At 53.0% G+C, this 13,895-nt stretch overlaps 1 protein-coding gene and 1 pseudogene across 1 annotated transcript; one reads left to right on the top strand and one right to left on the bottom strand.

Moving 5' to 3' along the window:
• Window positions 1–8,393: 8,393 nt before the first annotated feature.
• LOC102864065 lies at window positions 8,394–8,793 on the top strand (annotated as a pseudogene).
• Window positions 8,794–13,500: 4,707 nt separating this feature from the next.
• LOC102863658 (uncharacterized protein MGC39606-like) lies at window positions 13,501–13,869 on the bottom strand. The gene has a single exon (XM_006889758.1). It carries the CDS (start codon window positions 13,867–13,869, stop codon window positions 13,501–13,503), a length of 369 nt encoding a protein of 122 aa, XP_006889820.1.
• Window positions 13,870–13,895: the final 26 nt, after the last annotated feature.

The raw sequence follows: 13,895 nt of genomic DNA, 5'->3' as shown, positions 1-13,895 counted from the left end.
AATCTGAGACAGGACTTGACCGCCATGCGGCCTCCACTTAGACTGCATTTCAAATGGGCGTGGGGAGAGGAAGAGACAGAAGAGAAAGTCAACGGTCCTGCAGACTAAAATCATCCTACAGAACGCAGGGCGGTGTCAGCTTACCAGGACCTCAGCAGAGCTTTACGAAGAGGAGCGCGTGGGCAAACACCCACCTCCGTAGATGATCAGAGGGGGTCTGAGAGCGGGAGCTGGCCAGCAGCCCATGAGAACAGGTCCTGAAGAGGTAAAGGCCGTCCCTCTGGCAGGCCCTAATCTGGTCCTCATGCAGGATCTGTCCGTCTCTTTCTGAAATGATTTCCCAATTGTGAATGGCCTTCAAGTACAACCTGAAACATATCCCAACATTTCCTTCCGGATCAGACTGCTTTCCGGGAGCTGACGTTTCGCGTTATTACAGGAAGTTGGTTGAGCCACACATCCAGAGCAGAAATCTGCTTGCATCTAGAAGCGGTGCAAAGGAATTCATTCTTCAACAACTCGTAAAATGAACCTCGTCACCTGTACGGCTCTGCTTGTGCCTCAGCTGCAACAGGACGGGTCTGCTGTTTCCAAGCTGCCACAGGCAGTAACCCCAGTGTCACCGGCAGAGTTCTGGGACTCTGCCATCTGCTTTGAAGAAGTGGATGCTGAACTGTCAGGGGACACATCTGCTTTCTTGTCATTTGGGGGGACTAAAGGGCGTGCGTCTGGGGTCACAGGGAGGAGGTCGGGCAGTGAAGACTGTTCGAGCTGGGAGTCCATCCCCAGACACGCACCAAGCAAATCCCATTGCTGAGAGGAGGGCCGTGCCCACAGCTGCGGACATGTGGACCACACCCAGGGTTCTCCTTGGTGGCACCAGTGCATGCGGCGGTCAGCGGCTCTCAGCCCTCTTCTCGGCCAGTCCCTCACCTGTGTCTGGCTGTCACCATGAGGCGACCCCACAGCCCACTCTGAAGGAGCCTTGCTTGGAGCCCCTGCTGAAGTGGACTCTCTGACTGGTTCCTGCAAACCTGGAGCCTCATTCAGGCAACATCTCCTTCCCAGACGCAATTCTGCATCGAGGGAGCTTCCCCTTCTGTCCAGCGCCAGCTGATTCACCCAGGAAGGTAGGTCAGCCAGGAAAAGGGGCTCCAGGGTTCGCACACGGAGTCCGTGGGATGGTTTGCCCCTGCCAGCTGCTCCTACCCAGTCCTCACAGGCGAGGCAGGTGGTGAAGGTCCCTCTTCCATCCCTCATACTCTGTCCTTGTCGGAAGCTCCGGGACACGGCCTGGTCACGGTCAGAGTCAGGTGGTCAGTGGATCTCAATGTGAACCTGGAAAAGAGAATCACATTTCAATTCCTCCTGAGGCTGAGATCTCCGGCGGAGTCCACACAACAGGTTCTAACACCCTGTATACAGCAGGCTGAAATGAGCTCCTTTCGGGGCCTTCTGGTTCTCCGGAAAAACAGCTTGAGGGACTTTTCTCCTAATCCTGAGCATGAGCTCTGCCCTAGAGTTCAACCTCCAAGGGCTGAGGGTCCTGGGTAAGGTGTAAACGAGGTGGTGTGAAAACTCTGCCTGGCTGGAACCTGTCCTGTGACTGGTAAGCACCTCGTAGGGTTCGAGGCTCCAGTAGGGGAGCCATGCCTTCAAAGGGATGAGGAGTCAACAGATTTAAAGACTCTCTGGTGGTTCAGTGGTTAGAGCATCCAGTTACTAAACAAGAGGTCAGTGGTTCAAATCCACCACATACTCTATGCGTGAAAGATGAAGCAGTCGGCTTCGCCAGAGACTGGAAACCTCGAGGGGCAGTTCCACTCCACACTATGGTTGGAACCAGCTTGATGGCTGTGGGCTGGGTTCCGTTTATGGTTCACACATCGAGGCAGGGAGAAGCAGGAACAGAAGCAGTACGACAGAGAAGGAAGGGGAGGGGACAGGAGCCTTCTGAAAGAGCTGGGACATACAGGCCAAGGGCTGGAGCCCTGAAGACGGCAACAGACCTGGGAGGGTCCCAGCAGCAGAGCCGGTGGCGACGGACGGTGGTCACAGAGGCTCCTGTCCTGAGGGGCCATGGGCTGCAAGGTATGAGAGAGGCCTGTCCCTGGGTGCTGAGAGCCAGGAGGGGCCTTATCTGAATCAATTCCAATGTACAGTGTTCACACTGGACAGGACAGAACTGCCCCAAGGAGTTTCCAAGGCTGTAATTGTTACAGAAGCTGACTGGCACATCTTTCTCCAGGAGGAGCTAGTAGATTCGAACTGCTAACCTTCTGGTTAGCAGCCAAGTGCTGACCCAGTGTTCTACTAGGGCTCTGGAAATGGGGCTACGCTCCTGGGGGTCCTGTGCCCTTACAGATGACAAACGCTGAAACATGGACTTGGGGTGTCAACACTTGATTCTTGATGCAGAACTGAGAAAGCACCTCCCATGACATCACACCTCTGCTGGAGGCCACCAGCCCAGGCATGACAACAAGCCTGACCCCATTAGATGTCCCTGTCTTCCTGGTCACACGTCCTTCTATCTGCCTGTAGTCTATTTGTGGCTCCAGGGACCTGGCCGACTGAAGCACCATGACTCTGAAAGTTAAAAATACCGCAGCCAAGAAGCTGCCAGGGCAAGCCCATGGCAGAGAGGGGGCAGAGGGGCAGATGGGACAAAGATGCAGCTAACACAGCTGCCCAACTGGCCAAGGGCAGAGTGACAGTGGACTCAGAGACATCCAAGTGACGACAGTGTGCACATACGCTGCAGGACAGCCTTGCCTTTACCAGACTGGGTGTGGGCACATCAACAGGCCCAAATATCCTGTACACCTGGCTAAATTGACCGCCTACCACTCCCACAGAGCTCACAGGACAAGAGTCAGGCTGGCCTACTCATTTCTAAATGAAGACACATAGTGACCATGGATTTTTGGGGAGACTCATTTCCCCCCATGATGTGTGTCACACTCTCATGGTGCAGGCAGCCCTTCCCCCAAGAAAGAGGAAGGGGGTTTTGGGCAGGGGCCTGCACAAAATGCCAGGAAACCCCACATAGTTCTGAGAATCCGTGTGGGCCCCCAGTGGAGGCTGGGGTGGGGGGAAGACAGTGACAAGAAGTGATGGCAACCACCTGGCAAGAGGCTTGCAAGCTCCATCCCTGCCAGGTCCCCACCTGTGGAAGGTGGCAGAGGAAGGGACTGTTCCCCCATGAAGCTGCAGGTGTGGTTCTGAGTCTGCTGAGGTGAGCAGGAGAGGCCTGTGGGCTGGCCAGTTCACAGGGGAGCCCCGGCAGCGGTGGTTAAAGTGCACAGCAGCAAACTGAAGTCAGTGGTTCAAACCCACCAGCCACTCCAAAGGAGAAAGACCAGTCCTGGCCTGTCCTCCAGGGTCACTGTGAGTCGAACCGACTGGACAGTGGTGGAGAAGGACCCCTGGCCTTTGTAGCTCGTGACCCCACCAGGTGCCGTGCTGGCTGGGGTGTGCTTTATGCTAAGGCTGGGCGATGTCAGGTGGGTCCTAACATCAGCAGTCTGTGAGCAGGTGCGTCTGAAGCTCAGCGACCAGGGCTCAGGAAGCGTCCTCACAGCAGCACCCTGTGTGCTGCCCATCTGGAAGGAAGCCACAAGAGACCATGCTGGCCAGGACTGCTCAGGAGGGGACAGCAGAAGTGGCGTCCCGGCCTGTTCCTCACCTCGGCCAGGCGCCTTCCCCCCACTTCACCCCCCAGCTCATTTCCATTAACACGCTTTCCTCTAATAAATCTGTGATCACACTTCCCTCGGGTCTGCAAGCTGCTCTGACAGCGGCTGTGGGAATCTTCTGAATTCATGGCCACTCTCCTGAGAGGACAGCCTCTGGGGACTGTGTCCTCCACATGTCAAGAACATGAGAGGAGGTTTCAACACCCTCACTTCTAACGGGCATTCCAGCTGTACCTTTAGACAGATCTGCTGTTCTTTTAGCAGCGCGGACACCATTCAAAGGCATCAGTTCCTCCGAGAACCAGTGGAGACCCACTGCAGCCCCATCTGTGCCGTCTGGGTGACCTGGCAGACCAAGCTCATGGCAGACAACAAGGCCGTGACTAAAAACCATCAAGATTTTCCACTACAGACTCAGTCAACACATACACACTGAGTTTCTTCCATCGACCAGACACTATGCCAGATGCTGGTGGCAGCCAATCAAGGACTATGTCTCCTCAGAACTTGCTCTGTGGCAACTGCAGTACCAGGTGAGGCCATGGTTACAGCACTGTGCTGACCAAAAGGTCAGTGGTTCAAAGCCACCAACCACCTGCTTCCATGAAGACGGCAGCCATGAAAACCCCACGGGGCAGGGCTGCTCTCACAGGGTTTCTACAAGCCCTACTCCTGCCTCTGAAAACCCACGGCAAGGTCAGCTCTGGGGCAGTGCTGACACAGCACGTGGATCGGAAGGGATTCGGTGGCAATGAGGAAAGCTGGAGTTCTGTGTCACTTTACAAGTTGAGAAGCCTTTTGAATGAGGACAGAATCCAAAAAATCCTAAAAGACAAGACTTAAATATAAGCTTTGGGGAGCTCTGGTGGCCTAGTGGCAAGAAGCTGCACTGTTCTCCCAAAGGTGCGCAGTTTGAACCCTCCTGTGCCAGTCAGATTTTACTTGACAGATCACAACAACAACAAAAGCAAAACCTCAAAAAAAACTCTTTACGGCAGCAGATATGATGAACAATGTAAAAATGTAACAAAACTTTTCAACTCTGATTTCAGACACAGAGCCATTTAGTAGACACAAAACTTTAAGAAATTAATACAAAGAGAAATATGAGCAACATACATGGGTAGCTAATAAATTTTAACGAAAAAGATGTCAATCGGTCTTTCACATACCATCTCTCCCTTGAAGGCCTGTCACTCTGTTAGCAGCACACAGCAACCACAAGTGTCACCAGCAGCATCCTGACACAGATCTGGGTCTATAAACGTCACCTAAATCACCATTAAAAAACTCTTTCCTAAAGATTGGAAACCCTGTGGCTCAGGTATAGCCAGTCCTGTGAGGTCACTAGAAGTCTGAACAGACTCAATGAACCACCAGGCTGGGAGATGGGCATGAACCAAAGGCATCGCTGAGGGGCTCTGGGCTCCTGCTGGGGTGATGGGGAGCTCTGAGAAATGGACAGTAGAGATGGCAGCAGAAGGAAGTATGGAGAGCAGAGATGGCAGGAGAATGTCACTAACATCACTGCTCGACGGCACCCCAGCAGGATGCGCCGTGTGTGCTGAAAACGGTAGGACAGAAACCCCTAGAAAACATTTCTACACTGCATCACTGATGGGTTTGTTCACAAGAATCAATCTTGCCAAACACAACTCTTTGTGCAGCGTGAGTCTCAATCATACTGACTATCGAACCAAACGGCAAGAACGATGGTTTCTGAACATTCAGTTCCATCTCTCTGTGTGCCGTCAGGCCAACTCCAGCTCCCAGCTGGTCCTGTGTGGTTTCCAAGGCTGTGGACTGCCCAGGAGACACTCTGTCTCTCCTTCAGAGCGGCTGGTGAGGGTGAAGACTATCTTTAGGTCGGCAGTACAATTCTCCAAGGGCTAGCCCACCCAGGCTTCTGTACAGACTCCAGAATAGTATAAATAGAAGCTTGGGTGGCCTAGTGGGTAGTGAACTGTGTTGTCAACCCAAAGGTACACAGTTTGAATCCACTAGCTGTTCTGAGCAAGGAAGATGGGCACTCTCCTCCCATGAGATTTACCGCCTCTGGAAACCTGCTGGAGGGTCAGCTGTTAGTCAGGTCCAGCCTGATGACAAGAAGAGAGAGAGAGAGAGTGTGTCACTTTACCTCTTCTATGTACTGAGAGGCCAAAAGATTCATGTGACTGGCTTTATTGTGACCTTTGCTTTATTTTGGTGGTCTGAACCAAACCAAAATACAAGAGGGAGAAGAAAGAAATTTTAAAATGGACCCAGAAAGTTCACTTGCACCTATGTCAAACCTGGACCTCCCACGGGACCTGGTCTTGGGGTCAGCTCCATGAGAGTATGAGTGAGGAGGTGCCACCACCACCCACCACCCCCGGGAAGCACCAACTCCAGAGGAAGAGTCATCAGCTGCTGAAGGGTCAACCCTGACTCCTAGTGACCCACACACAGTCCTGCACCAGCCCCACCACTGGTTGTGGACAGAACTACTGTGATGAATGGAGTTTTCATAAGCTGACTTTTTAGAAATCAATAGGCAGGCCTTTCTTCCAAGTCTTAGTCTGAAGCACCACTTGGAACCTGCTTGGCATCTCAGCAACACGCAGCCTCCTTGACAGACAGGTGGTTGGTAAGCCCGAGCGCCCACGGCCAGGAATCGAACGCATTCTCCCGTGTGGAGCGGAGAACGTGCTGCGTTTCACTGCAGTGCGACAGCGCACCTCTGCCCACTTTGAAGGTCGCAGGTAGACATTAAATGACTGTTGGCAAATCCAGTGAAAACCATGAACAGAATGGGTTTCCCAACTGTGATGCGACTACGTTTTAGCTCACCGGATGAGGGGGGTCCTTGCTTCTTCACAGAGCAGAAATCACAGAGGCATCTTGTCCCCGCCCACCCTCTCACCTGGGCACCTGGCATCCTCCTAAGTCAGAGCCCTGGCAAGGCTCCTGCCCAAGACGCGTGATGAACATACGCCACTTTTGAAAAAACAATCTTTTAGGAAAAACAAAACAATTTGATTCTGAGTGAAAGTTTACCGAGCATACTAGTGTTCCAAGCAACCGTTCGTACAGCTTGTGCTATGGCATTAATTACAACCCCCCCACTCGCTCCTGCCAATTCTCATTTCCATGTGTCCGTCTATCCTGTCCCTTCCGGCCTCTGAGCTTTCTCCCTGGGCAAATGCTGCCTGTTGGATTTTGTACAGGTGGTTGCTGTGAGGCAGGACAGACCTCCAAGGCTCACAAGTTCATCTTTTGTTTGCTGGAAGCTGAGTCACAGGGTACTAAAAAAATCTTTAAAATAGAGCAACACTTCATCAGTGTGAAAGACAATGAGTAAGTGTGATAGAAGAATTGATGCCTTTGAGCTGTGGCGTTGGAGAAGAGCACTGAATATCCCAGGGGCTGACGGAACACATAGGTACAGTTTTTTTAAAAAAATAAAATTTTTATTTTATACTGACTTACTTGTTTTTCACACCAGATCTTTCCCCTTTCCTTTACCCACCTCTCTCTCCACCCATCAAATTGTACAACCCTATGATCTCCCCCCAGAGGCACATCTTGGAGAAAGCAGAGTCAGAGTGCTCCTTGGAGGCAGAGATGATAAAGCTAACATGAGTATGTTGTTAGGAGAGACTATTCCTTGGAGAGGGACATCATGCTTGGAAAGGTGGTCAGCGAAGGAGAGGAAGACCCTGCACCAGGTGGACTGACACAGTGACTGCAGCAATGGGTTCAAGTGTGTCGGGAGATCGTGAAGACGGCACAGGACGGGACAGGGCTCGGATCACAGGGTCAGTGGGAGTACTCCTCAACTTGACAGCACCTGACATCATCAGTATGTTATGAGCAGGTTGGTTCAAATCCACCATTCATCGCACAGGAGGAAGATGGGGAGTCTCTTTCCATAAAGAGTTACAGCCTGAGAAATCAGGTGGAGGGTGCCACGGGTCCGGATCGACTGGACGTTGGTGGGGGTCTGGTATCACACCAACCATTGATGGGGCCTTCCTCATGCCTATCCTGTCACGTGAGCATATACTGATCTAACACATCTACTCTGATCTCTGCGTGAACCACTATCTGACTATTCAGAGAACTTTTTTATAAATCCAAATCAAGATTCTAAGCGTTTACTTGATTACTCTGAACTTTTCAACAGGCTTGAAACATTTCAAAATAAAAAATTCTTTGAGACCATGATTAAAGACTTCACTTGAAATACAGGAACCTCTGCAAATGTTTCTGTTTTCTGTATGTCCCATCCGTATAATCCTGACACGGAGGCTCATCTCAGAGACACTGCAGCCTGGGTCGCAGACCGCTACAACATGTGGCAATTAAGTGAAGCATACAAACATTTTTGGTTTCTCACTGCACCTAAAATGTGTGCTTCCACCATGCTGTCTGCTCAGTGCACAACAGTCAGATGAAAAGGTGTCAAATACTGAGAAAATGCCCCAAGTGTGAGCAGAGGACACGGAGTGAGGATGTGCTGCTGGGAAAATGGCATCAAGAGGCAGACTCCTGATACAAAGTTCACTGCCGTCAAGGAGGTTCCGGCTAGTGACCGCCATCGGGAGGCCACAAATCCCAGGAGGAGATCCAAGGAGGACGCTGCCTGGCTTTCTCGTGCAGAAGTGCTGGTGGATTTGACCTGAAGCCTTTGGTGAGGAGAGCTACACTCTGGGAATGACACGGCCACAAATCTCCAGTCAGTACAAGGTGAAGGCGCTGCATCCTATCTCCTTGCCCCGGTCAGCCCCTCAGGTCACTGGCTACAATTGTGGGATCCTCACGGCAGCAGAGCCACCGACTGAGCTGGAGACGGCCCCTGACACAGGCTTACCACCTTTTCACCTTCTCAGGGCAGGAGGCCAAGAAGGGCAGCCTGAGCCTCAAGGAGTTTAAGGAACGAGTCACTCAGCAGTTGCCTAACCTGCTCAAGGATGTGGGCTCACTACAGGAGAAGACGGAGAGCTTGGATGTGAACCAGGATTCAGAGCTCAAGTTCAATGAGTACTGGAGGCTGACTAGGGAGCTGGCCAAGGAGATGAGGAAGACAAGGCCCCTGGAGATGAAGAAGAAGTAAAGGCGCCTGGCAGAGATGGGGCGGGCAGGGGCGGGCAGGGCCGGGCCGGGCTGGCCAGGTGGAACCCCACTCCCCTAGATAAAGCTTCTCTCTTAAAACAGTGCAGTATCCACAAATCACAGCACAGTCAAAGCCCTACACACCTGTAAACAGCTGCCCAAGTCTCAGAACAGATGGGTCACTGGGCCAGTGAAGCTTCCCAGATTTTATACCATTTTCTTGGTAGGTCATTTCCCCTCGAAAGCCCGATGTAAATGAAGCATCAGAGAAAATGTCCCTCGAAAAGCAATCCACGCTGGGAACAGGATCCTGGTTGTTCTAAATTGATGTTACTGCAAGTATGGGCTCTATACCTGTGGTTCTGATCCCACTGGGAATCGGTCTGTTACACAAAGAGACCACACTCTGCCCCAGCACCAGCCTCCTGCTGCCCCTACGCGATCGATCCTGGCCAGGCGTCAGTCCCAGGGCCTTTGCACTGGCTGTTCCCTCTGCCTAGAACGAGGTCATCTTCCCAGCCAGGCAGCTCCCTGGACAATGCCCTCACTTCAAGGAGGACACTCTAGATGCCCTACTTGAAATGTCTCCAGCTTGCCAGGCCCTTGCACCTCAACTCCTTTAGCCTGCTCTGAACAAATGAGCAAACGAATGATACAGATTATACCAAGTGATACGTGGACACCAAAGCTATGAAACTGTGGATCCGCAAAGTCATCTGGACAGAGAAGATAACAACAGCCGTGTGATGAGGAGAGAGAGCAGAAAGGTGAGCCAGGGAAGGTCTCGGGCCTGAGCCATGCCGGGCAGGGTGGCGGACACGCACAGGTAACACAAGGCTATTGTCTGGCCGGTCAATGTCATCGATCTTCACCATCTCGTCTCCTCTCGGACTGTCCTTTCTCGAAGGCTATTGTCTGGCCGGTCAATGTCATCGATCTTCACCATCTCGTCTCCTCTCGGACTGTCCTTTCTCGGGCTTTCTCTCTTCATAGTTACACGAATCTAGGTGACCTGGGCCTAGGACACTTGATTCTTCCCACGGACACAGCATGAAAGGCTGCCGGTGGGACTCGCTAGCTGGCTGTGGGCTCTCGGCAGGATCTTGCTATCAACACCCGGAGCGATCGGCACGGGTTCCTGCTTGTGCACAGCCTCATCGTTCTGGGACTGCAGCACCGGGGCTGAGCACAGCCGACTGAGGGTGGCACAGGATCTGGCCCGGCTTTCGCTGTCATCTCGTCCCTACTCGGTGACACCTAACAGCAAAAAAACCCAGTGAGAAATGGGGTCTTCTCACTTCTCATCACTTGCAAAACAGACTCCTGCCTGATCTGCAGTGGGGAGGAGGACGGAGTGTTCTGAGAAGAGGAGGCAGGGGGCTGGGGCCCTCCTCCACACTCAGATGCTACTTCCTCCTGCACTTCCTGTCACAAAGACTGGAATAACAAAACCCTCAAATCAGGTAAGCTTGAGATTTCCCAACCGTGAACAAACACCCTGGAACTTGTAAGGGATTTCAACCTCCTATATACAGGAGAGACTCCCACCCCAACCCCTTCAGCTTGGGAAGAGCTCCTTCCTGCACTAGGTCAAGGCCACAACCAGGTCTCAGATCCACACCTGATCCCAAGAAGCCCCACCCCAAGGTAGATTACAGTGGCATCCTCGGGCACTCTTTCCATCAACTGCCCCAAACTGGCAAAAAAGCACTCTCTGCTCCTCAAGAGACCTAACGGTTGAAAGGTCAAGTCCACCCAGACTCTGGCGATCTACCTGCCAAAATTCAGCACCGAAATCACTGCAGACAGTTCTCCTCTGACACGTGGAGCCACCGCGTCGGTGTCAACATCACAGCAGTCAGCGCCGTTCCTCAGGCCCTGGGCTCCTGGGATTCCCAGCAGCTGCGCTGCGGCACCAGGAATCCTGGTAGCACCAAGGTTAGAGCAGTCGGCGACTAACCAAAAGGTTGGTGATTCAAATCCACCAGGTGCTGCTCCACAGGAAAAAAGAGACGGTCCGCGTCTACAGGGAGTAGTGCAATAATGAATGAATGGAAACCCAAAATCTCCGTAAATGTTCATTTAAAAAATTTAATAAAAAAATTTAAAAAAAGAAACCCTGTGAGCAGCACTATAGGGTCGCTATAAGGCAGGGTGAACACAATGCTGGGCTTCGGTGATGGACCCAGAACAAACAGTGCTCCACCACGCCCACAAAGCCACCCAGCCACGCGTCCCTCAGGGACCCAATCACCCCCTCTTCAGAGTCTGCACCAGAGCGCTCTTTCCCTGTCAGTCCTTCCCTACTAGGGAGTTTGCACCCACTGCCTCGATTCTCGTACGACCGAAATCTGTATCGGAGTGGCCTTTCCAGCGATCACCTCACTGCCCTGCGAACAGCTCAGAAACTAGAGGTCCCAAGCATCAGTTTAGGAAGAGCCCTTGGTTCTTCACTGATCGTAGAAGCCTGGGTTCTGGGAAAAGCCGTTTCCAGCTCACGGCCATTCTGCAGGGCCGGGTTCCCAAGGCTGGGGCCTCAACGGAAGCCCACTGAGCTTCTATCAGCTCATCTTTCTCCCTGGATGGCTAGTCGATTCAAACTATCGGCTAGCGGCCCAGCGACCCACTCACTACGCGACCAGGGCTCCCCTGGGCTAGCGCGGTGGTCATTAACAGAGGAAGTGGGCATGTGAGAAAGGTGACTGCTAACAGGACACACTGTCACTTCCACCATCAAGCAGGAGGATCTCTGTGACAGAATCTGTTACTTCCTAGAACAAGAGCACACGATGAGCGTAAATGGTGAAGGGGTTCCCCAGTGGGTCCTCCCTAGGGCAAGGCTTCATTTCACACACAAGTAATTCTTTAAATCTGAAAAGCAAGGTCTCCAGTCCCTTGGAAATGAGGAGCCCTGCCCAGGCCAGCCACACAGCCACGGTGGCGACCTCGGTCCCCATCATCCAGCACCTGCACCTGCCTGAGACACAACTGGGTGTTCTCTGTTATACGTCCTATTGTGTATCTTTTCCAACAAGATGAAGAAAACCAATTACTTTAAAAAGAAAGAAAGCCTTACATTTTCTACTCCTCCAGTTTGTCCACCAAGTCCCTGGGCAGTGCTTAAGGACTAACTGAAAGCGGCACCTCTGAAGTAAGGCCTGGCGATCTGCCCCTGAGATTTCATCTATCGAGAACCCAGTGGAGAAGCTGTAGTCTGACACAGGTCAACAATCAACTCACAGGCACCTCCTTAGCCGGCTCCCACACAGACACCGCACTGCCTTGTGCACACAAAGGTGGCTCCACCTGGAACGGGAAACAGAGGTGTGGGTTCACCTCAGACAACCTCCACACACTGGCAACGGTATTGTGTGGCCTGGGGGCCAGTGCTGGGTACCAAAAACTTGAACGGTGGAGCAAATCACGCTCACAAGTACCTGAACCCCAACAAACCAAAACTGCTGTCACTGAGTCAGGCCCGATGCACGGTGACCCTGGACAACTGCCCGCTACGGTTCCTAAGGCTGAAAATCTTTCAAAAAGCAGACAGCCTCATCGTCCTCCTGCACAGCAGCTAAGACCTTTCGGTTGGCAAACTAATACTCAGTACACAGTGCCACCAGGGCTCCTTAACCAAACTCAAGGGGTGGGGGAAGGAAAAGCTGGCACCTGCTGGGGTAGGGGGCTCCCCTGCACACCTTCCTCATTTTGCAGACTAGGCAGCTCCAGGAGTCGCTGGACTGTTACCTCCAGGAGCGCAGAGACCCGGCCCAGCCCCATCAGAGCCAACACGGTGGTGGTGACTGTTGTCCTTTGGTGCTGCTGGGTCCAGTAAGGACCCTGTGAACCCTAGCTCAGCTGTGCCCTCCTCACCACCCCTGACACACGTGAGCCCACTGCTGCTGTCACTGTGTCAACCCACCTCCTGGAGGGTCTTCCCCTCTTTACCTAAACACACCTAGGTAAACAACACAGCCCTGGGCATGAGGACGGTTGCAAAAGGACCAAAAACACATTCTTGTTAGACGCATTAAAATACAAGAGTCCAGTATGAAGGCTGCATAGCGGTGTTTACTAGGGGTGCGGGGGTGAGGGGGGATGATATACCAATGAAGGAATTTTACTTTTCAAAGAGAAGAGGGAACTGGGGGGGAGGGGTGAGCAGGGACAAAAATGCAACAATGAATGTGTGGAAATCCAAAATCTCTGTAAATGTTCATTAAAACTGGTAATTTTTTAAAATAAAACCCCAAAATAGTTAAAAAAAAACCTTTTAAAAAATTCAGTGCATGAGGGGAGGAGAAGGAAAAAAGAAATACAGTGCATGGAGAAAAAAATTAAAATAAAAAATACAGAGCATGGAAACCCACACAAGGCAGCCCTGGGCTTCCTACGACCCCATTTGGGGACAAAGATTTCTCCAACGACCCCCTTTCCCTTCCACGAGAGAAAAAGCACCCGTCGCCCCCAAACCCATCGTCTGACAGCGGATTCCGACTCCCAGGCCCCCGACTGACCCACTGGGGCTGCCCCCCGGACGGTCCGAGGCTGCAATCTGACGACAGCGGACCATCAGGTATTTGCTCCTTCCAGATAATTAAAGTAATAATAATAAAGTTTTGCAAATTCACAGCTCGTGGGCGCATCACCTTACGCAGCGCCCGGCGTGACCATCAGTGACCGGCCCCGCACGCCCATCGCCCCCGTGTCACCCGGTGGGCACGAGCCCTCCCGCCGCTGCCCGAGGGACCCGCACGCAGGGGGGACGTTCTAGGGTCAGCAGGTCCCCCGCCGCGGATCTGCACGCGGACGTGGCCGGCGTTCGCTCGGCGCCCCGGGCAGCGGCCTGCGGCGCCCGCAGCATCCCCGGGAGGCCCCGCGGGTCACCCACCTGCAGGCGGACGTTGAGCATCATGGAAGCCACGATGTACAGGTAGGGGAAGTTGATGCGCAGCCGCCAGGCCAGGTCGAAGAAGATGAGCAGCGTGCGGGTCAGCCCCTTGCAGAAGACCCCATAGGAGCGGGCGGCGGCCGAGCGCGACAGCCGGACAGCCAGGCCCGACAGAGCCGCCGCCATATAGACCGGCCCCGCCGCCCCCGGGC

The sequence above is a fragment of the Elephantulus edwardii genome, unplaced genomic scaffold, assembly GCF_000299155.1.
Source record: "Elephantulus edwardii isolate Elephantulus edwardi_28Jun2011 unplaced genomic scaffold, EleEdw1.0 scaffold00080, whole genome shotgun sequence".
Classification (NCBI taxonomy): domain Eukaryota; kingdom Metazoa; phylum Chordata; class Mammalia; order Macroscelidea; family Macroscelididae; genus Elephantulus; species Elephantulus edwardii.
This window is presented reverse-complemented; position numbering and strand designations above follow the sequence as displayed.

What these genes read in the sequence shown, in the direction of transcription:
- LOC102863658 (XM_006889758.1), bottom strand. Translation starts at nt 13,869, where the DNA reads ATGGCGGCGGCTCTGTCGGGCCTGGCTGTCCGGCTGTCGCGCTCGGCC.